General features: G+C 39.2%; 2 protein-coding genes across 2 annotated transcripts; both read left to right on the forward strand.

Annotated features, from left to right (window-relative positions):
• The first annotated feature begins 4,830 nt into the window (after positions 1-4,830).
• On the forward strand, positions 4,831-14,411 carry LOC133624366 (probable pancreatic secretory proteinase inhibitor). Its single transcript, XM_061987856.2, has 4 exons — positions 4,831-4,938; positions 5,044-5,072; positions 11,628-11,740; positions 14,222-14,411. The coding sequence occupies exons 1-4, from the start codon at positions 4,887-4,889 to the stop codon at positions 14,265-14,267; spliced, it is 240 nt and encodes a 79-aa protein (XP_061843840.1). The 5' UTR covers positions 4,831-4,886; the 3' UTR covers positions 14,268-14,411.
• Positions 14,412-17,933: 3,522 nt separating this feature from the next.
• On the forward strand, positions 17,934-20,311 carry LOC133624365 (probable pancreatic secretory proteinase inhibitor). Its single transcript, XM_061987855.2, has 4 exons — positions 17,934-18,068; positions 18,211-18,239; positions 19,180-19,292; positions 20,208-20,311. Exons 1-4 carry the CDS (start codon positions 18,017-18,019, stop codon positions 20,251-20,253), a joined length of 240 nt encoding a protein of 79 aa, XP_061843839.2. The 5' UTR covers positions 17,934-18,016; the 3' UTR covers positions 20,254-20,311.
• The last annotated feature ends 1,549 nt before the right edge of the window (positions 20,312-21,860 follow it).

The raw sequence follows: 21,860 nt of genomic DNA on the forward strand, positions 1-21,860 counted from the left end.
TGTGCCAGATTGTCTCGAGCTTTCGTGCCTGTCTTGCGTCCAAGTTCATGTTTATGTCCATGCTTTACCTCGTCCCACGTCTACGTCCTTGTTTCCAGAAATTCCCACGCTGTAATTTTGAGTTAACTTTTTCTCCTCCCTCAGAGCGACTTTTGTTATCTTGCCTTTTTTTCAACCGCAGTGGTGAGTTGTGATTTTTTCCTAATGATCTTTCCTCAAAATTTTTAAGTGATTTTTTTGTTTACATTTATTAGAGTAGTAATTTTTATAGTCATTATTTTCTTCCTCCTGTTGGAGCGTTTTTTGTTAAAAGTTTTTGATAGCAGATACGGTGCTAATTATAATTTGTCTTTATTTTTGTATTTCCTCCTTTTGGAGTGATTTTCGGTTTTTCCCTTTTTGGAACATTTTTTCGCTATCTATTTTTGTGATTCATAGTATTTGAATTTACTCTGCTCTGGAGGTTTAAAGAGTTTTTTCAAAATAAAAGCTTTATTTAGAATCCCATCTCTGCATCTGAGTCCCTTCCTCATACTTGCCAACCCTCCCGAATTTTCCGGGAGACTCCCGAAATTCAGTGCCTCGCCCGAAAACCTCCCGGGATAAATATTCTCCCGAAAATCTCCCGATTTTCAGCCGGCGCTGGAGGGCACGCCCCCTCCAGCTCCATGCGGACCTGAGTGAGGACAGCCTTTTTTGAAGACGGGAGGACAACAGGGTGACAAGAACTAAATCATCCAGACTAGAGATACATTGTATTATGTTTATCTTGCCTAAATATAAATATATTTATTAATCAAAGATAAATAAATACATTTTTACTATATGTTGCTAAAAACATCAAAATTAATTGTATTTTTATTTGTATTTTTTCTGACTCCTTATTACATCCAGCCATAGAATTATACATTAAAATAAACATATTTGAAATAATTAATTTTAAATTATAATAATTCATTTAAAATGACCATATTTAATTAATTAAAATAATTGCTTGTTTATCAACAACTTTAGCATTTTATTCAATACATTTTGAAGCTCTCAGAAGCCAAGTTATGTTATATTCCTTAAGATTTATTTATGCAAGTTTGAAGTATCAATTATCTAAACAGTTTTGTTTGCATATTTTCAGGATGTATATATATATATATATATGAAATACTTGACTTGGTGAATTCTAGCTGTCAATATACTCCTTCCCTCTTAACCACGCCCCCCACCTCCTGCAATCGGAGGTCTCAAGGTTGGCAAGTATGCCCTTCCTTCGTCCAAGTCTGACACTTTGACTTATTTTTGGAGAAAATGTGACCGTCCATATATCAGGGGTCCCCAAACTACATCCCACGGGCCCGCCAGCATCCACAATCCGGTCCCAAGTTTAAAATGAAAAATATTACATAGAGATGCGCGGTTTGCGGACACAACCGCGGAGTCCGCGGATAAACCGCGGGTCGGGCGGGTAAAAATAGATTTTAAATAGATGCGGGCGGTTGGCGGTTGAACCAATTCGGAAATATATATACATAGTTAAATGTTGTTACCCACATACGAAAAACGAGCAGCACTCTTTGAAACAGTCAATTGTTCATCAGGCACCGCGTCCCAGCAACAGTGGCGCAAGTGAGCGCTCCTTCAGCGCAGCAGGGCGCATTTTAGAGGCCAGGCGCTCTCGCATGAATCCTGGCACTGTAGATGCCATTTTATTCCTGCATAGTGCTAACAAAAAAAAAAAGCAAGTAGACATACGGTTGGATATGTTAAACGAATTAGTCTACGTTACCTATAGGCTATACCAAATAAGCCCATGTCTAACCTGTATTGAGTTCGGTCAGCTAAATAATTTTGATGGTTACGTGTTGTTTGGGCGCACTACAATTTTTCTATTCGAGATATACGACTATGTGTGAATAATTATTTGGCCTCTCTTTCAAGTGAAGCGCATCTCCGATTGGCGACAATTTAAGGTTATTTAGCCTGCTTTGTTTGTCGCGACCGTCTATTTTCATTATAATTCAAGTTTGATGATAAAGTGCAGTCTGATGGGTTTGATTTCCCCCCTTCAGCTATTTGCCTTGGCCAATAAGTTGCAGGTCATTTTTTATTATTATTTATTTTTGTTTAAATAGAGATGACATACATATGTTATTGTATAATTTAAGTTTGTGCGCGTGATTGACAGCCTAAGGCTTATGAGGCACATTTTTTATTTATTTTTTTATTTCAACTTAAAAACGTATGAGCCTATGCCTACAACATAGGCTATGTGTTTATCTTTATTTTCCTGCCTGTCGTTGACAATGGAGATTGTCTGATATTTTGTCATGGCTGCAGATCAATCAATAAAGGTTCATCTTTGTCGCGAAATTGTTCACTGTTTCACTGTGCACCCCGGCCTCGTCCCTATTTGAGCATTATAACGTTAACAAGTTAATATTCATTGAAATAAATTCAGAACATTTTTTTTACTGACGAAAATATAGGCCTAGTCTTTCTAAAACATTTTTTTAACTTCTTAAAAGCCTTGTTCTGCTTGCTGCAACTGCGCACACAAAGTGTGAGGAACGCACTCCTGATCTGAGGGCATTGGCAACAATAGTCAACACTTTCTTAATGGAAATGACAATAATATTATAATAATGATAAATAATATTATCACGCATTAATATCTCTTAGCCACTAATGCGTGGCCAAGAGATATTAATGCGTGGCACGCATTGAATGTCTCTGCTCCATTGGATCAGTCTCCTTTCTTTAACAGGCAAAAGCTTTCTAACCTCACTAATGCCTTGCATCGTCTATATTAAATATATAACAACGGTCGGATGGCGGGCGGATGAGGTTTTGATAAAATGTTGGTTCGGGTGGATGGCGGATGGTTGACGACTTTTGTGATGCGGTTGTGGATGAAATAATTGCCTATCCACGCATCTCTAATATATATACATTAGGTCAGGGGAAAAAATACAGAAACAGGCTTGTAGGGATGAAATAGCCTCTGTATATTCCGCTCTATCCCGGTATTGAGCACTGTATAACGGATAAACCACAGAAACCTTACAGGTAAAAGCCAGTAAATTAGAATATTTTGAAAAACTTGATTTATTTCAGTAATTGCATTCAAAAGGTGTAACTTGTACATTATATTTATTCATTGCACACAGACTGATGCATTCAAATGTTTATTTCATTTAATTTTGATGATTTGAAGTGGCAACAAATGAAAATCCAAAATTCCGTGTGTCACAAAATTAGAATATTACTTAAGGCTAATACAAAAAAGGGATTTTTAGAAATGTTGGCCAACTGAAAAGTATGAAAATGAAAAATATGAGCATGTACAATACTCAATACTTGGTTGGAGCTCCTTTTGCCTCAATTACTGCGTTAATGCGGCGTGGCATGTAGTCGATGAGTTTCTGGCACTGCTCAGGTGTTATGAGAGCCCAGGTTGCTCTGATAGTGGCCTTCAACTCTTCTGCGTTTTTGGGTCTGGCATTCTGCATCTTCCTTTTCACAATACCCCACAGATTTTCTATGGGGCTAAGGTCAGGGGAGTTGGCGGGCCAATTTAGAACAGAAATACCATGGTCCGTAAACCAGGCACGGGTAGATTTTGCGCTGTGTGCAGGCGCCAAGTCCTGTTGGAACTTGAAATCTCCATCTCCATAGAGCAGGTCAGCAGCAGGAAGCATGAAGTGCTCTAAAACTTGCTGGTAGACGGCTGCGTTGACCCTGGATCTCAGGAAACAGAGTGGACCGACACCAGCAGATGACATGGCACCCCAAACCATCACCCAACCATGCAAATTTTGCATTTCCTTTGGAAATCGAGGTCCCAGAGTCTGGAGGAAGACAGGAGAGGCACAGGATCCACGTTGCCTGAAGTCTAGTGTAAAGTTTCCACCATCAGTGATGGTTTGGGGTGCCATGTCATCTGCTGGTGTCGGTCCACTCTGTTTCCTGAGATCCAGGGTCAACGCAGTCGTCTACCAGCAAGTTTTAGAGCACTTCATGCTTCCTGCTGCTGACCTGCTCTATGGAGATGGAGATTTCAAGTTCCAACAGGACTTGGCGCCTGCACACAGCGCAAAATCTACCCGTGCCTGGTTTACGGACCATGGTATTTCTGTTCTAAATTGGCCCGCCAACTCCCCTGACCTTAGCCCCATAGAAAATCTGTGGGGTATTGTGAAAAGGAAGATGCAGAATGCCAGACCCAAAAACGCAGAAGAGTTGAAGGCCACTATCAGAGCAACCTGGGCTCTCATAACACCTGAGCAGTGCCAGAAACTCATCGACTCCATGCCACGCCGCATTAACGCAGTAATTGAGGCAAAAGGATCTCCAACCAAGTATTGAGTATTGTACATGCTCATATTTTTCATTTTCATACTTTTCAGTTGGCCAACATTTCTAAAAATCCCTTTTTTGTATTAGCCTTAAGTAATATTCTAATTTTGTGACACACGGAATTTTGGATTTTCATTTGTTGCCACTTCAAATCATCAAAATTAAATGAAATAAACATTTGAATGCATCAGTCTGTGTGCAATGAATAAATATAATGTACAAGTTACACCTTTTGAATGCAATTACTGAAATAAATCAAGTTTTTCAAAATATTCTAATTTACTGGCTTTTACCTGTATATATATTTATATATATATGGTTTTGAGGTTCGTAAAAGCAGTCTGTGTCAGATCAAACAGTCACATTCTTAAAATGTGATGTGCAAACATCATTGCATAACATATTTGTTATGCGCATGTTTATGACTCCGCGTGTGTGTTTACATTCACCTGCTGTGTTCCCATCCACGCCCCATTGTGTCACCCGTATAAGCACGTCAGAGTCGGTGCGAGCTTACTCATTCGCCAACGTTTACCATGACTGCAAAAGTTATTCTGTTGGGACTTGTGATCATCTGTCTGGCTGCAGGTAAACAAAGAATATTTTGTTTTCACAGTATTTTGGCGTAGGAAAAACACATTGTCTGTGAAGCTGTACTCATGTTTTTTTGGGGGGGTTTTTTTGCTTTTACAGACATAAAGGCGTCAGGACCCCTGAGAAAGGTGAAACATGTGTTGTAATGAAATGGTTTTTTTTTTTGATTGATTGAGACTTTTATTAGTAGATTGCACAGTACATATTTCGTACAATTGACCACTAAATGGTAACACCCGAATAAGTTTTTCAACTTGTTTAAGTCCACGTTAATCAATTCATGGTATGTCATGTTGTATCTGTTTAGAGCAGTGTTTTTCAACCACTGTGCCGCGGCACACTAGTGTGCCGTGAGATGCAGTCTGGTGTGCCGTGGGAGATGATCTAATTTTCACCCATATTTTTTGCAAACCAGTAGTTATAGTCTGCAAATTATGTGTTGTTGTTGAGTGTCGGTGCTGTCTAGAGCTCAGCAGAGTAAACGTGTAATACTCTTCCATATCAATAGGTGGCAGCCGGTAGCTAATTGCTTTGTACATGTTGGAAACAGCAGGAGGCAGCGTGCAGGTAAAATTGTGTCTAATGCTTAAACCAAAAATAAACAAAAGGTGAGTGCCCCTAAGAAATGTAATTGAAGCTTAGGGAAGGCTATGCAGAATGGAACTAAAACTGAACTGGCTACAAAGTAAACAAAAACATAATGCTGGACGACAGCAAAGACTTACTGTGGAGCAAAGACGGCGTGCACAATGTACATCCGGACAATGTCCCCACAAAGAAGGATAAAAACAACTAAAATCTTCTTGATTGCTAAAACAAAGTAGATGCGGGAAATATCGCTCAAAGGAACACATGAAACTGCTACAGGAAAATACCAAAAAAAAGCGAAAAAGCCATTAAAATAGGAGCGCAAGACAATAAGTAAAACACTACACGCAGGAAAACCGCAAAAAACTCCAAATAAGTCAGGGTGTGATGTGACAGGTGGTGACAGTACACCTACTTTGAGACAAGAGCTATAGTGATGCATGCTTGGTTATGGTTTAAAGTCATATCCAACAATTGTGACAACGATATTTTACTGTCAACTGAGTTTAGTTTTTTAATGATGTGGTGTGCCTCCGGATTTTTTCAACGCAAAAAATGTGCCTTGGCTAAAAAAAAGGTTGAAAAACACTGGTTTAAAGAATGTTCATGTTACGTCTTCGGGGACGCATAGCTGTGCTGGTGTGTTCCTTCCAGTACAGAAGACAAGCAGGAGGAGTGTGCAGGTAGGATTAAGTATTTTTAATAAATAAAAGGCAGGACAAAAATACGAAACTGAGGACGCTAGCAAGCGTGGAGCTAAACAAAAAAACAAAATGTCACCAAGGGTGATAAACAAGGAATGCTAGCGTGCACAAACTTACTATGAGGAGAAAACCAGAGGAAACGTAAATGTTGCATAAAGCAAACATTGACCCAGCACTTACTGCTGGGTGACAGGAAACTATAAAGGGGAGTGATTAGCCAAAACACCTGGTGGAAACACTAATTGCAAAACTAAGACAGGTGAGGAGAATCAGTGCCCATGGAAACCAAGAATAAACAGGAAAAGAGGGTGCAACCAGGAAACAGACTAAAACCAGAAACATAACCAACATAAATCATGCCATGATCCGGGTAACGATCATGACATAACCCCCCCCTTAAGGGACGGATCCCAGACGTCCCAAACTAGAAAACCCCTCCCCAACAAAAAAACCCCCAGAAAGTCAAAAGTCACGGGAGGGTGGAGGGAGGACTTGGTGGTGGGCTGCCAGGCCATGTGTCCCCGAAGCCACCGGGGACAAGTCAGGTGGCGGCGGCGGGTGGATTGTCGCCGCAATCGTCGAGGCGGGCGACCTCGGAACGGCCATGTCTGTGGCCGTTGAGGAGGCGGACGAGACTGGCGCCAGAACCTCAGCAGTCTTTGAGTCCTGTACCAAAGTCTGGGGCGTCGCTGCTGTTGGCGCCAAAAGCGTCCATGAAAAGTCCAGAAACGACAAGGTGGGCGGCGCCGTGGTGCGGCCCGCCGGACAAGAGGAGGTGGGCGGCGCCGAGGTGCGGCCCGCCGGACAAGAGGAGGTGGGCGGCGCCGTGTGCGGCCCGCCGGACACGAGGTGGGTACGTCGTAGGCGAGGCAGGCGCGGGAGGCGTCGTCGCCGTGGTAACAGGAAGCGTCGTCGCCGTGGAAACAGGAGGCGTCGTCGCCGTGGAAACAGGAGGCGTCGTCGCCGTGGAAACAGGAGGCGTCGTCGCCGTGGAAACAGGAGGCGTCGTCGCCGTGGAAGCAGGAGGCGTCGTCGCCGTGGAAGCAGGAGGCGTCGTCGCCGTGGAAGCAGGAGGCGTCGTCGCCGTGGAAGCAGGAGGCGTCGTCGCCGTGGAAGCAGGAGGCGTCGTCGCCGTGGAAGCAGGAGGCGTCGTCGCCGTGGAAGCAGGAGGCGTCGTCGCCGTGGAAGCAGGAGGCGTCGTCGCCGTGGAAGCAGGAGGCGTCGTCGCCGTGGAAGCAGGAGGCGCCGTCGCCATGGAAGCAGGAGGCGCCGTCGCCATGGAAGCAGGAGGCGCCGTCGGCGTGGGCGGAGCCAGAGACGGAGCAGGCGGCTCGTCTGTCGGCGTGGGCGGAGCCAGAGGCGGAGTAGGTGGCTCGTCTGTCGGCGTGGGCGGAGCCAGAGGCGGAGCAGGCGGCTCGTCTGTCGGCATGGGCGGAGCCAGAGGCGGAGCAGGCGACTCGTCTGTCGGCGTGGGCGTAGCCAGAGGCGGAGCAGGCGGCTCGTCTGTCGGCGTGGGCGGAGCCAAGGACGAATCAGGCAACGGAGTCTCTGTGGGTGGTGGATGTCTCAGCTGGACTGCTGGGTTGGCCGTAGGGGGAATCATCACCTGCAGTGCGGAGAGTATACTTCCCATCTGTTTCTCCAATGCATCAAGGCGGGCATCTTGGTGCTCCGCCATGGCGTTGACGCAAGCCCCAAGAACGCCAAACTGTTCCTCCTGTTGTCCAAGTTGTTTGGACTGTTGGTGCAATGCCCTTTTTACTGGGTCGGTCTCTGCGGGGTCTCTTGTGCTTTGCAGCGCTGGAGCAGGAGGTGGAGAGGATGGCGTTTGCAGGACCACCAGGGTTGATGGTGGCGTCAGAGTGGCAGGCGTCCGGGCTGTCGGCGTGGGAGGAGCCAGAGGAGTGGGCGGAGTGTTCTCTGCTGATTGGGATTGTTCCTCCAGTTGCAGTTCAATAAGTACCTTGCGGTACCACTCATCCACCCAAGCCGGACTGTACTTCTCTGGTGGGTCCAACTTGCTTTGTGGCACTGGGGCAGGAAGTAGGACCGAAGCAGACAGCGCCCCCGCTGGAGGAGAGGCAGGCAGTATCCTCAGTGGAATGAGGTCTGCTTGTCCCACTGACACGCTACCAGCACTGCCCCCCCCCCCCCCCCCTCAGGAAGCAGATTCCAGATGCTAGATGGAGCTGGTGGGGGGAGCGCTTGTTCGGCGGGAGCAGAGGGCACGGGCGGGTGGGCTCTAGGAAGCCTGGAATCTGGCCTTGTGAGTCTGCGCCGCTGGCGCCTTTCTGGACAGTTGCCAGCAGGTGGTGACTGAGGGGAGGAGAAGCCGCACGGGAAGAGCCTGGCAGACATTGTTGAGGGCAAAGTGTCCGTCTGGTACCCCTTCTGCGCCTGCTCTGAGCTGCCCCGCTGCCCGAGCCTTCGCGTACCGGGTGGGGTGGACGACGTCCGGGTGGCTTGAGAGTGGGGGAGGAAACGGGTCTCTGCTTCCGTGAACTTAGCCATTAGCTGCTCCCATGCTACCATGGCGTCGGCCGGAAGGTCTTCTTCGGACAGCTCGGCTTCGTCCTCGTGTTGCCACGGCTGGGTGTCCGCTTGGAGCTCCAGGAGGATCTCTTGTTTGTCCGTGTTGGACAGGAACACTTCGTCTGGCTGGGTCAATATGTTACGTCTTCGGGGACGCATAGCTGTGCTGGTGTGTTCCTTCCAGTACAGAAGACAAGCAGGAGGAGTGTGCAGGTAGGATTAAGTATTTTTAATAAATAAAAGGCAGGACAAAAATACGAAACTGAGGACGCTAGCAAGCGTGGAGCTAAACAAAAAACCAAAATGTCACCAAGGGTGATAAACAAGGAATGCTAGCGTGCACAAACTTACTATGAGGAGAAAACCAGAGGAAACGTAAATGTTGCATAAAGCAAACATTGACCCAGCACTTACTGCTGGGTGACAGGAAACTATAAAGGGGAGTGATTAGCCAAAACACCTGGTGGAAACACTAATTGCAAAACTAAGACAGGTGAGGAGAATCAGTGCCCATGGAAACCAAGAATAAACAGGAAAAGAGGGTGCAACCAGGAAACAGACTAAAACCAGAAACATAACCAACATAAATCATGCCATGATCCGGGTAACGATCATGACAGTTCATACAGTTATAAAATCATAGTCATATATATAGTCATGGCCACTATTGCCCCCACCTGTGGAACAGCATGCTGAAGCAGAGATTGTTGGTATTTAAAAAAATATAATAAAATGTTTAAGTCACACCTTTTAATAAAATGTTTAAGTCACACCTTTTTAATCAGGGTTTTTACTGATCATTTCAGACTTTTCTTAGGTTTAATTCTGTTATTTTCTTTTTATTTCATTATAATTCTCACAATTTTCTGTTTTTGTTGGGGTTTTTTTATCATTTATGTTCTATTTTTACATACTGTATTTTCCAAACTATAAATTGTTGTTTTTTTTCCCCATAACTTTGAACCCTGCGGCTTATACAAAGGTGCGGCAGGTCTATGGATTTTTATTCGCTACCGGCTAATAAATTATGGAATGGATTATGCAAATAAAATCAAACAATGTGCTTAAATGATCCACTTTAAGTGACTCAAACTCAAAGTGTTTACAAAGTCCAAGGAAGAAGAATCCTGAAAAACATATTTAACCTTTTTAAAAAAAAAAAAATTGAGAAAATCTTATTAATCTCATACAAGATGGAAAAAATACATCAATGACTTTTCTGTTTTGTTTGGTCAGCCGTTTTACTGCCCTGTTACAGGCACTGTTCGGAAACAATTAAGGTATCTAAATAAACATTTACAATTTTTTATGTAAATACCTCATTTCACAATATTTTCTTTTCTAAAATTTAATGGGTGTGGCTTGTATACCGATGTGGCTTATAGTCCGGAAAATACAGTATATTTTAAATTATAGTTTATATTATTTTTTTCCTCTATCCTCCGCACTTTGTGTTGCAACTTGCCTACGTACAAATAGTGGTATACGAATAAAGTTTGATTGATTGATATAAGTACAAATACATAATATGTGATCCAATACAAAACCTTCTTTAAAAAGCTAATACTGCTTATTTAGGATTGACACTGTGGGTTTGTTGACACACTCTCAGCTCAATTTTCAATTGTTTATCATCTTTTAAGCAGAAAATGAGCAAGCAACATGAACAGGAAACACATCTTTAGGCCAGCCTACTGTATCTTTTTAGAAGTCGTATATGTGACAACCAACCCAGCTGGATTTTTTTTTTGCGAGCATTGAGGCTAACAACCATGTTGAGGTCGCTAACAATTTTAAACTATAGTTTTCCTCTGACACTTTTTAAGGTCAACAATTGTTTTCTTATGAAGCCATTGTGTACAAATCTATAAGACAAAGACTAAGGAAGTGTATATGTGTGACAATTAGAGATGTCCGATATTCCGATATCAACCGATACCGATATATACAGTTGTGGAATTAACACATTATTATGCCTAATTTTGTTGTGATGCCCCGCTGGATGCATTAAACAATGTAACAAGGTTTTCCAAAATAAATCAACTCAAGTTATGGAAAAAAAAATGTCAACATGGCACTGCCATATTTATTATTGAAGTCACAAAGTGCATTTTTTTTTTTTTTTACATGGCTCAAAACAGCAGCTTGGAATTTGGGACATGGTCTTCCTGAGAGAGCATGAGGAGGTTGAGTTGGGCGGGGTTGAGATGTGGGGGAGGGGGGGGGGAGCGGGGGGTGTATATTGTAGCGTCCCGGACGAGTTAGTGCTGCAAGGGCTTCTGGGTATTTGTTCTGTTGTGTTAATGTTGTGTTACGGTGCAGATGTTCTCCCGAAATGTGTTTGTCATTCTTGTTTTGTGTGGGTTCACAGTGTGGCGCATATTTGTAACAGTGTTAAAGTTGTTTATACGGCCACCCTCAGTGTGACCTGTATGGCTGTTGACCAAGTATGCATTGCATTCACTTGTGTGTGTGAATAGCCGTAGGTATTATGTGATTGGGCCGGCACGCAAAGGCAGAGCCTTTAAGGTTTATTGGCGCTCTGTACTTCTCCCTACGTCCGTGTACACAGCGGCGTTTTAAAAAGTAATACATATTACTTTTTGAAACCGATACCGATAATTTCCGATATTACATTTTAAAGCATTTATCGACATCTCTAGTGACAATCATTGCCACTTTGACTTTAACTTAATATACAAATGAACATGAAAAACACTACTCTAGAGAGGACTGTGTAGGTGAGCTCCCATCCTAATTCCACACATTTCCATACCACAATTTGAGAGACAGTGTGTCAACCATTGTATCGTTGATAACTTAAGCAAAATAATGTTGTTTTTCTTGTCTTCTTGGAAGCCATCGTGTCCTAACACAGGTCCCCATTTGGCATGTCCCATGAACCTCGCCCCTGTGTGTGGCAGTGATGGAAACACATACGCCAACGAGTGTACCCTTTGTGTCCAAAGACTGTGAGTACACACAGCTGCTTCATAAACATATATATATATATATATATATATATATATATATATATACACACACACACACACACACACACATAGCACAGTCACTCACTTCCACCAGTCTTTTACTAGGAATAAGTGTTCAAAGTTCATATCTGGTGTTAAACAGAGCAAATCAGCAGTTTCTATTCTGCGCTCCGATTGGCTCAAAGCAACCTCCCACGCAAGTTGACACGTGATGACACAGGATTGTGTAAGTTTACTTAGGCGTCAAGCTTCCACTGGTTAGAAAAAAAGAAACAGTTTTAATTAAGGCTGTCAATCCATTATAATATTTATTTGCGATTAATTTACTGCACACCTGCCGAAAATGCATAATAAAGAAGGAAAAAAACATAAGTCGCACTGGAGTATAAGTTGCATTTTTGGGGGGAAATTTATTTGATAAAAGCCAACACCAAGAATAGACATTTGAAAGGCAATTTAAAATGAATAAAGAATAGTGAACAACAGACTGAATAAGTGTACGTTATATGAGGCATAAATAACCAACTGAGAACGTGCCTGGTATGTTAATGTAACATATTATGGTAAGAGTCATTCAAATAACTATAACATATAGAACATGCTATACGTTTACCAAACAATCTGTCACTCCTAATCGCTAAATCCCATGAAATCTTATACGTCTAGTCTCTTACGTGAATGGGCTAAATAATATTATTTGATTTTTTACGGTAATGTGTTAATAATTTCACACATAAGTCGCTCCTGAGTATAAGTCGCACCCCCGGCCAAACTATGAAAAAATAAAACGCGACTTATAGTCCGAAAAATACGGTAGCTTGATTTATTAAAATATATCATATGAAATGAGGCGTGTAACTGAACCAAAGAAGTATGGCGTGACTATGTGTTGCGTCTGAGTATTACAAGGGAGTCGTAGAAGGTGCGTGTTGAGTGAGAGGCGGAAGTCCAGGAAGGGCAAGGCAAGCTCGGAGGTCCGTGGGCAGGCGTGAAGTCAAGGGCAGGAGCGAGGCGTCAAAGTCCGTGTCCAGGTGGGAGGTCGAGATCCAAAGAGGCAGCCGGGGAACCAGAAGGAATACGGGGAGACGAGACACACAGCTCGAATCCGGGGAGCGAAGAGGGACTGCGGGAACACGACACCGGACAACACGCAATGAGCACAGAGGTGGGGACACACAGAGAGAGAGCTAGAGACATGTGGGCTTACTGTACAATACAGGTAGCTACGTTCTGGCCCGGAATGCAGGTTTGTAATGGCTTAAGAAAAAAAAAACACAGGAAAACAAGAGCGAAATCCCAGATGGATAAAATTGTTCGTCTTTAATAAGTGTACACTCGACAGATAATTTAAGTTTTTATTACCATGACTGGACAATTAGTTTGCTTTAATTAATTTTTTTTTTTTTTTTTTAAAGACATTATGCTTTTTTCAACAGCTCAACACAAAAAGGACATAAACAGGTTTTTAATGAGAATACAAAAAAAATTACCGGCAGTGGGTTGGTGTCTTGCCAGAATTTGTATTTTGTAGGAATACAGAATTTGTATTCCTGCTGTAGGAGCACTTGCATTCAGAGGAGGAGCTCCACCATATTTAGATACCAATTTTACCAAATGTAATATGCGATGTTTCGACTTGAATAAATTCCTCTGATATTCTTTATCTATTACTAAAATGAAATGTCCAGCCTGCTAAATATTCTGTAATTGCGGACTATCAATCAGAATAGGTTATAAAAGGATATACACTTTATTTCAGTCTACCAGAATACATTTGTTTGGGGTAAAAATATCACAGATTACATTACAAAACATGTTTGACAAAGCACGATCGTAATGTCAGACAATTTTTCATTTTTGTATGGTAGTTAGACCGTGGAGATACAATTGTGTGATTGGTATGAGAAGGGTAGACTTAGCAGGTTTAGACGTTGACGTCTTGGATAAAAAATTACTCTAGACTGCTCTGCTTTTATTCCATTTGACTAAACCAGTTAGTGTATGATATCAATGCACTCAACTGTAATCCAAACACGTCAGTAAAGGTTCACCTTTTTTGCAAGCGGCCATGTTCACCATCACGCGTTCGCTTCAATGACGTCTTCTCACGGCGATCGAATATTAAATTGTCTTGTCGAGAGAACGGCTTTCCATGGCTTTGAACGTAGGATTTCCATAATGTCTCCTTTCTTCGTGCGTCTTTGCACGCTATTTTCAAACTCGTGGCTCAACACTAACTGAACGCCGTTACATTTCCCGAGCTACGGAACGGATCAAGGGTCAAAAAGATGTCAGGGCACGTTAAAAAAATTAGCGCTATTAAAGGAACGTATAGTTAACACGTTATTATCGCGTTAACAGTCTATTTCTCATCAAATTTAACATTTTAACGGCTAATTTGTATTGTTTGTTCTGAAAGTCATATTTACGTATATATGTTGTTGTTTTCTCTGTGTATAGCACTACAAAGATGGACATTTTGGTTGCCAAGGAAGAAAGCTGCTGAACTTTGCAGTTGCCAAGCAAGATGGATATTAACAGTGAAAATGTTTTAAATGATTCTAATCATCAAATATACCATTGATAACCATCAAAAGTTAATGACTCTTTGTGCTACTGATGAGTAAAAAATAAAGAGGGTGAACAATCACTTTCCTGTCCTTTATTTTTTGATGCTATGAAACAACTTTGTTCAAAGAAATATTGAAGAAAAGATCGTGAAGCTTATACATCAGTGGTTCTTAACCTGGGTTCGATCGAACCCTAAGGGTTGAGTCGGCCTCAGGGGTTCGGCCGAGCCTCCGCCACGGAGGTAAAGACACATCCGACTTATCGTGTAAATAAAGGACACTTTCCTGTCCTTTATTTTTTGATACTATGAAACAACTTTGTTCAAAGAAATATTGAAGAAAAGATCGTGAAGCTTATACATCAGTGGTTCTTAACCTGGGTTCGATCGAACCCTAAGGGTTCGATGAGTCGGCCTCTTGGGTTCGGCCGAGCCTCCGCCACGGAGGTAGAGACACATCCGACTTATCGTGTAAATAAAAACTTCTCCCTATCAGAGTATTATGGACCCAACAATGTTCCCCTTAATTTTCCATCTGATTTGCAGGTTGTTTGATTGATCGAATTAAACTTATACTAGCAGATTGCAAAGGAAGAGAATACATTATATGAAACAGTTCAGTATACAGTACATATTCCGTACAATTGACCACTAAATGTTAACACCCGAATACGTTTTTCAACTTGTTTAAGTGGTAATGTGTGTAAGGTGTGTAATTTGTTGAGAGTTCATGCACTGTGTTGGTTTTGTTCTTTGAACAAGGTGATGTTCATGCACGGTTCATTTTGTGCACCAGTAAAAGAAAAAAACGTATGACTTTTTCTTGAATTTGAAAAAAAAAAAAAAAAAAAAAATATTTTTCACTAAAGAAGGGTTGGGTGAATGCGCATATGAAACTGGTGGGGTTCGGTACCTCCAACAAGGTTAAGAACCACTGTTATACATTACAAGATGACTACACTTTCTCTTAACCTCATGAATCACCGCCTCAGGAGCTTAAATACCGTACAAAGAATGGCTGTGACTCCAGCCGGCCAGCAGATGGTACTGTTTAGTGTTCTTTCCTTGAAATATGAATTATGTATTTAATACAGAGCAGGAAGGTGTTGGGTATAATGTGTTCCTGTGTAGGCTCTCTGACCAGTGCCTCCAGCCCTTGTTGTCAGTCAAACGTTTTGGGGCGGCTATAATAGCGACACAACACGTGACAAAATTATATAATGATTGTTGGTGGCTAAAATAAAAAAAAATAAAAAAAATATAAAATAAAAAAAAATATATATATATATATATATATGTGTGTGTGTGTGTGTGTGTATTTATATGTATATATATATATGTGATATGTGTGTGTATCTGTATGTGTGTATATATGTATATATATGTGTGTGTACATACCTGTATATATATATATATGTGTGTGTGTGTGTATATATATATATATATATATATATATATATATATATATATATATATATATATGTGTGTGTAAAAAAATATATATATATATATATATATATATATATATATATATATATATATATATATATATATATATATATATATTAGGGGTGTGGGAAAAAATCGATCCGAATTCAAATCGCGATTCTCACGTTGTACGATACAGTATCGATTCTCATTTTTCAAAAATCGATTTTTTTATTATTTTATTTTATTTTTTTTTATTTTTTTTTATTAATCAATCCAACAAAATAATACACAGCAATACCATAACAATGCAATCCAATTCCAAAACCAAACCCGACCCAGCAACACAATAAACAGAGCAATTGAGAGGAGACACAAACACGACACAGAACAATCCAAAAGTAGTGAAACAAAAATGAATATTATCAACAACAGTATCAAGATTAGTTACAATTTCAACATAGAAGTGATTAAAAATCCCTCATTGACATTATCATTAGACATTTATATATATATTAAAAAAAAGAACAAAAGTGTCACAGTGGCTTACACTTGCATCGCATCTCATAAGCTTAACACACTGTGTCTAATATTTCCACAAAGATAAAATAAGTAATATTTTTGGTTCATTTAATAGTTAAAACATATTTACATTATTGCAATCAGTTGATAAAACATTGTCCTTTACAATTATAAAAGCTTTTTACAAAAATCTACTACTCTGCTTGCATGTCAGCAGACTGGGGTAGATCCTGCTAAAATCCTATGTATTGAATGAACAGAGAATTGTTTTGAATCGGAAAAATATCGTTTTTGAATCGAGAATCGCGTTGAATCGAAATAATCGATTTATAATCGAATCGTGGGACCCCAAGAATCGATATTGAATCGAATCGTGGGACACCCAAAGATTCGCAGCCCTAATATATATATAGTCAAGGTTTCTGTGGTTAATCCGTTATACAGTCCACATTACCGGGGTAGAGTGGAATATATGTTAGGTCAGGAAAATACATTGTATATATTATTATATATTATTTTTATATAATAATATAATAATTTTAATTTTATATATTAATATAATATATATACCATCATAAAATATCATAAAATATATTATATAAAATAAAAAATAATTAAAAAAAAATCCCCTGAAGAGCAGGGAAACCTGCGAAACAGGCTTGTAGGGATGAAATAGCCTCTGTGTTTTTTCCTGACCAAACGTATGTATATATATATATATATATATATATATATATATATATATATATATATATATATATATATATATACATACACGCCGTATTATTCGGACTATAAGTCGCACCGGCTGAAAATGCATAATAAAAAAGAAAAAAAAACATATATAAGTCACACTGGAGTATAAGTCGCATTTTTCGGGGAAATTTATTTGATAAAACCCAACACCATGAATAGACATTTGAAAGGCAATTTAAAATAAATAAAGAATAGGCTGAATAAATGTTCGTTATATGAGGCATAAATAACCAACTGAGAACGTGCCTGGTATGTTAACGTAACATATTATGGTAAGAGTCATTCAAATAACTATAACATATAGAACATGCTATACGTTTACCAAACAATCTGTCACTCCTAATCGCTAAATCCCATGAAATCTTATACGTCTAGTCTCTTACGTACGTGAATGAGCTAAATAGTATTATTTGATATTTTACGGTAATGTGTTAATAATTTCACACATAAGTCGCTCCTGAGTATAAGTCGCACCCCTGGCCAAACTATGAAAAAAACTGTGACTTATAGTCCGAAAAATACGGTATATAAAACGTGTATATATATATATATATATATATATATATATATATATATATATATATATATATATATATAAATATATATAAAATGTACACATAGGAATGTAACTATATAGGTGGTATAAAATGCACACATAAAACAAACTTTAAATGGACTATAAGGTTGTATTAAATACTTACACTACTTTATATAAATACTTGATTTAACCAATACAGAAAAAAGGCTTGGTATGCAGGTCCAGATGCACAGCTGTGCAAGAAGTCAATGCTCTTGACTTGGACTTTTTCACCTATTATGTTGTTTTTTTCGTTTGCACATTTTGAGTCACTGTGTCAATATAGTCTTCTTTGTGTGTGGGTTTTTGTTTGTCTACAACCTTTACCTCCAGTGATCGCATGCACGCCCCACTTTGTTGCCTTTATAAACAACAGTGAGACAGTCAGTGCCAGTGTGCCATCATGACTGGGAAATGTTTTCTGTTGGGACTCCTGCTAATCTGTGTGGCTGCAGGTACACAAAAAATATATGTGTTTTATTTAAAATGTGTATTTTATTAATCCTGTTGTCCTTTTGATACATTTAATGTCAGGTTGAAATTTACAACATGTAAATTCAATGACTAGAGTTTTAATAACAATTTCTGCTTTTACAGATACAACGAACTCGGGAAACGGGAGAGAGGTGACATGATGTTTATTGAAAAATAATAATAAGAATAATTTAATTATTTCTAAATGTGTATTGTTTATGAGAACATCACTATGCTGCCCAAAGTCAGCTAGGGTAGTTTAAAATAAAATAAATAAAAAAATAAATAAATAAATAAAACATAAAAAATAAATATATATATATATATATATATATATATATATATATATATATATATATATATATATATATATATATATATATGTGTGTACACACATATATATGTATATATATATATGTATTTATATACATATACACATAAAAATATATGTATATATACATACACAGACACACATATATATATATGTGTGTGTATGTATATATATATTTTTTTTTATTTTTTTTTTATTTAACACCAACACTTCTTATATACTTATGTATAGATATATACATACATTATATACAGTCTATACCCACAACATGAGGATACAGTATAAAATACCAAGATCCAAAAGAAGAGCTTTATTTACAATGATTATTAACAATATGTCTGACAATGTAGTTGTAGTTGTCAGTTGTGAACTACATTAAATCCTTTTGAGAGTAGTTTTGAATATGCCTCGCCACATTGCGGCTTCACCACATCCCATATTTTTTTCTGCTTTTTATTTAGGATAAGCTATGATTGGATAGACTTGATCCATCCCACAAAGGGAAATGTTGTGTTTGAGGTGCAGATTGAGTAACACAAGTAACATGCAATGAAAAACAATGAAAACCTAAAAATGAGTAATAACCAATAAATAATACATATTGCACACTAAATGATTGCACTATGGCATGCATAATTATAATTTAATTCATACTGAAGTACATTAACATTATAATGATATTTAAAACAATTTCAGTTCCTCGAATATTCACCTTTTTTTTTTTTTGTTATTTACTGTCAATTTTTGCTTGTTTTTGGCAGCCATCATGTTCAAATCTAAATGAATTCTTGATATGCACCTCGAGCTATGAGCCTTTGTGCGGGAGTGATGGAGCAACATACAGCAACGAGTGTATGCTCTGCGTCAGAAGACAGTGAGTATACACACGCACACACAATCAGGACTTTCTGGGAAGAAAAGACAGACAGAAAAAGGGTTCAAATTGCAACTTTGTGGAGACAATTCAAAATCAGTGGTGACTATTCTGCACTCTTGATCAAGGTCAGTTCTGATTACTAGATCATTAATGCAATATAATCATAACTGTATGTGTTTTCTTTTGGTATTTAGTATTTTGAGTAAATCCTGCATTTAACAAAACTGCTGATGTTTATTTTTGTTACTTAACATTTCCCCTTCATAGTCATTACATCTTAGGTAGTAAACATTATCAAACTAATATATACCGTATTTTCCGGAGTATAAGTCGCTCCGGAGTATAAGTCGCACCGGAGTATAAGTCGCACCGGCCGAAAATGCATAATAAAGAAGGAAAAAAACATATATAAGTCGCATTTTGGGGGGAAATGTATTTGATAAAACCCAACACCAAGAATAGACATTTGAAAGGCAATTTAAAATAAATAAAGAATAGTGAACAACAGGCTGAATAAGTGTACGTTATATGAGGCATAAATAACCAACTGAGAACGTGCGTGGTATGTTAACGTAACATATTATGGTAAGAGTCATTCAAATAACTATAACATATAGAACATGCTATACGTTTACCAAACAATCTGTCACTCCTAATCGCTAAATCCCATGAAATCTTTTACGTCTAGTCTCTTACGTGAATGAGCTAAATAATATTATTTGATATTTTACGGTCATGTGTTAATCATTTCACACATAAGTCGCCCTGAGTATAAGTCGCACCCCCGGCCAAACTTTGAAAAAAACTGCGACTTATAGTCCGAAAAATACGGTAATTTATATTATAGATTTAGTTATCATATGAAATGTATTCAAGCCAAGTTGAAATGTGTTTTGTGTTTTCTCTCTATAGCACTACAAAGGAGAACATTTTGATCGTCAAGGATGGAAGATGCTGACCTGTGCATCTCAACAGTACAAATAATCCAAATCATCAAATAAAGCATCCAGAAATAATGGTCGATTCTGTTATTGATGTTTTGTTTTTTTCCCCCCAAAGCAAGCAAAGTATAAACCTAACATTGTTATTGTTATGATGCCATGAAGGCATGTGGTGAGTGTTGTTTGCGAACTAAAGACTCAAAGTTTACACTTCTTGCACTAAGTAACAGAATTGTCAATAATGTGTGTGGTGGGAGACAGAAAGATTAGAAGCGAATGACAGTAGGATGTTGCATGCGACGGTGAAAATTAGAGATGTCCGATAATGGCTTTTTTGCCGATATCCGATGTTCCGATATTGTCCAACTCTTAATTACTGATTCCGATATCAACCGATACCGAAATATACAGTCGTGGAATTAACACATTATTATGCCTAATTTTGTTGTGATGCCCCGCTGGATGCATTAAACAATGTGACAAGATTTTCCAAAATAAATCAACTCAATTTATGGAAAAAAATGCCAACATGGCACTGCCATATTTATCATTGAAGTCACAAAGTGCATTATTTTTTTTTAACATGCCTCAAAACAGCAGCTTGGAATTTGGGACATGCTCTCCCTGAGAGAGCATGAGGAGGTTGAGGTGGGCGGGGTTGGGGGGGGGGGGGGGGGTAGCGGGGGGGGTATATTGAAGAGTTAGTGCTGCAAGGGCTTCTGGGTATTTGTTGTGTTGTGTTTATGTTGTGTTACGGTGCGGATGTTCTCCCGAAATGTGTTTGTCATTCTTGTTTGGTGTGGGTTCACAGTGTGGCGCATATTTGTAACAGTGTTAAAGTTGTCTATATGACCACCCTCAGTGTGACCTGTATGGCTGTTGACCAAGTATGCTTGGCATTCACTTGTGTGTGTGAGAAGCCGTAGATATTATGTGATTGGGCCGGCACGCAAAGGCAGTGCCTTTAAGGTTTATTGGCGCTTTGTACTTCTCCCTACGTCCGTGTACCACTCCGTACAGCGGCGTTTTAAAAAGTCATAAATTTTACTTTCTGAAACCGATACCGATAATTTCCGAACTGATACCGATAATTTCCGATATTACATTTTAAAGCATTTATCGGCCGATAATATCAGCAGCCCGATATTATCGGACATCTCTAGTGAAAATGCAAGTTTTAAATGCAAGTCACATGGTTTCAACTAAGGCTGCAGCTAACGATTATTTTTCTATCGATTAATCCATAGATTATATTTTCGATTAATCGGTTAATCTATAGATTATTTTTTCGATTAATCTATAGATTATTTTTCCTTTTACCGATTATTTTTTTATTTAAAATGAAGATGAAAAAATAAATGAAGGCCAGTTTTTTCAAAAGGCATGGCTTTTATTTACAAAAAAAAAAAGTATGGCCACTCAGTCAACATTGACAACAACATGACAAAATATTCTGTAACAATGTAAACATTTAAAACTTTTAACATTTAACAAAATTAAAAGTAGCTTATTTGCTTTTTAATGTGCAAATATAAAAGTAAACATCCAGTGCAAATATTAATATTCTGCAATAGTATAAGCATTAAAGGATTAACGCCGGATCAAACTCGTTTCGCAAAATATT

Source organism: Nerophis lumbriciformis, linkage group LG27, assembly GCF_033978685.3.
Source record: "Nerophis lumbriciformis linkage group LG27, RoL_Nlum_v2.1, whole genome shotgun sequence".
Taxonomy (NCBI): Eukaryota; Metazoa; Chordata; class Actinopteri; order Syngnathiformes; family Syngnathidae; genus Nerophis; species Nerophis lumbriciformis.

Bases quoted from the DNA above. Each gene is read 5' to 3' on its own strand.
- LOC133624366 (XM_061987856.2), top strand. From the start codon at position 4,887: ATGACTGCAAAAGTTATTCTGTTGGGACTTGTGATCATCTGTCTGGCT. The intron at 4,939-5,043 runs GTAAACAAAGAA...TTGCTTTTACAG, and splicing joins GATCATCTGTCTGGCTGCAG to ACATAAAGGCGTCAGGACCC. The intron at 11,741-14,221 runs GTGAGTACACAC...CTCTGTGTATAG, and splicing joins ACCCTTTGTGTCCAAAGACT to CACTACAAAGATGGACATTT.
- LOC133624365 (XM_061987855.2), top strand. From the start codon at position 18,017: ATGACTGGGAAATGTTTTCTGTTGGGACTCCTGCTAATCTGTGTGGCT. The intron at 18,069-18,210 runs GTACACAAAAAA...CTGCTTTTACAG, and splicing joins GCTAATCTGTGTGGCTGCAG to ATACAACGAACTCGGGAAAC. The intron at 19,293-20,207 runs GTGAGTATACAC...TTCTCTCTATAG, and splicing joins ATGCTCTGCGTCAGAAGACA to CACTACAAAGGAGAACATTT.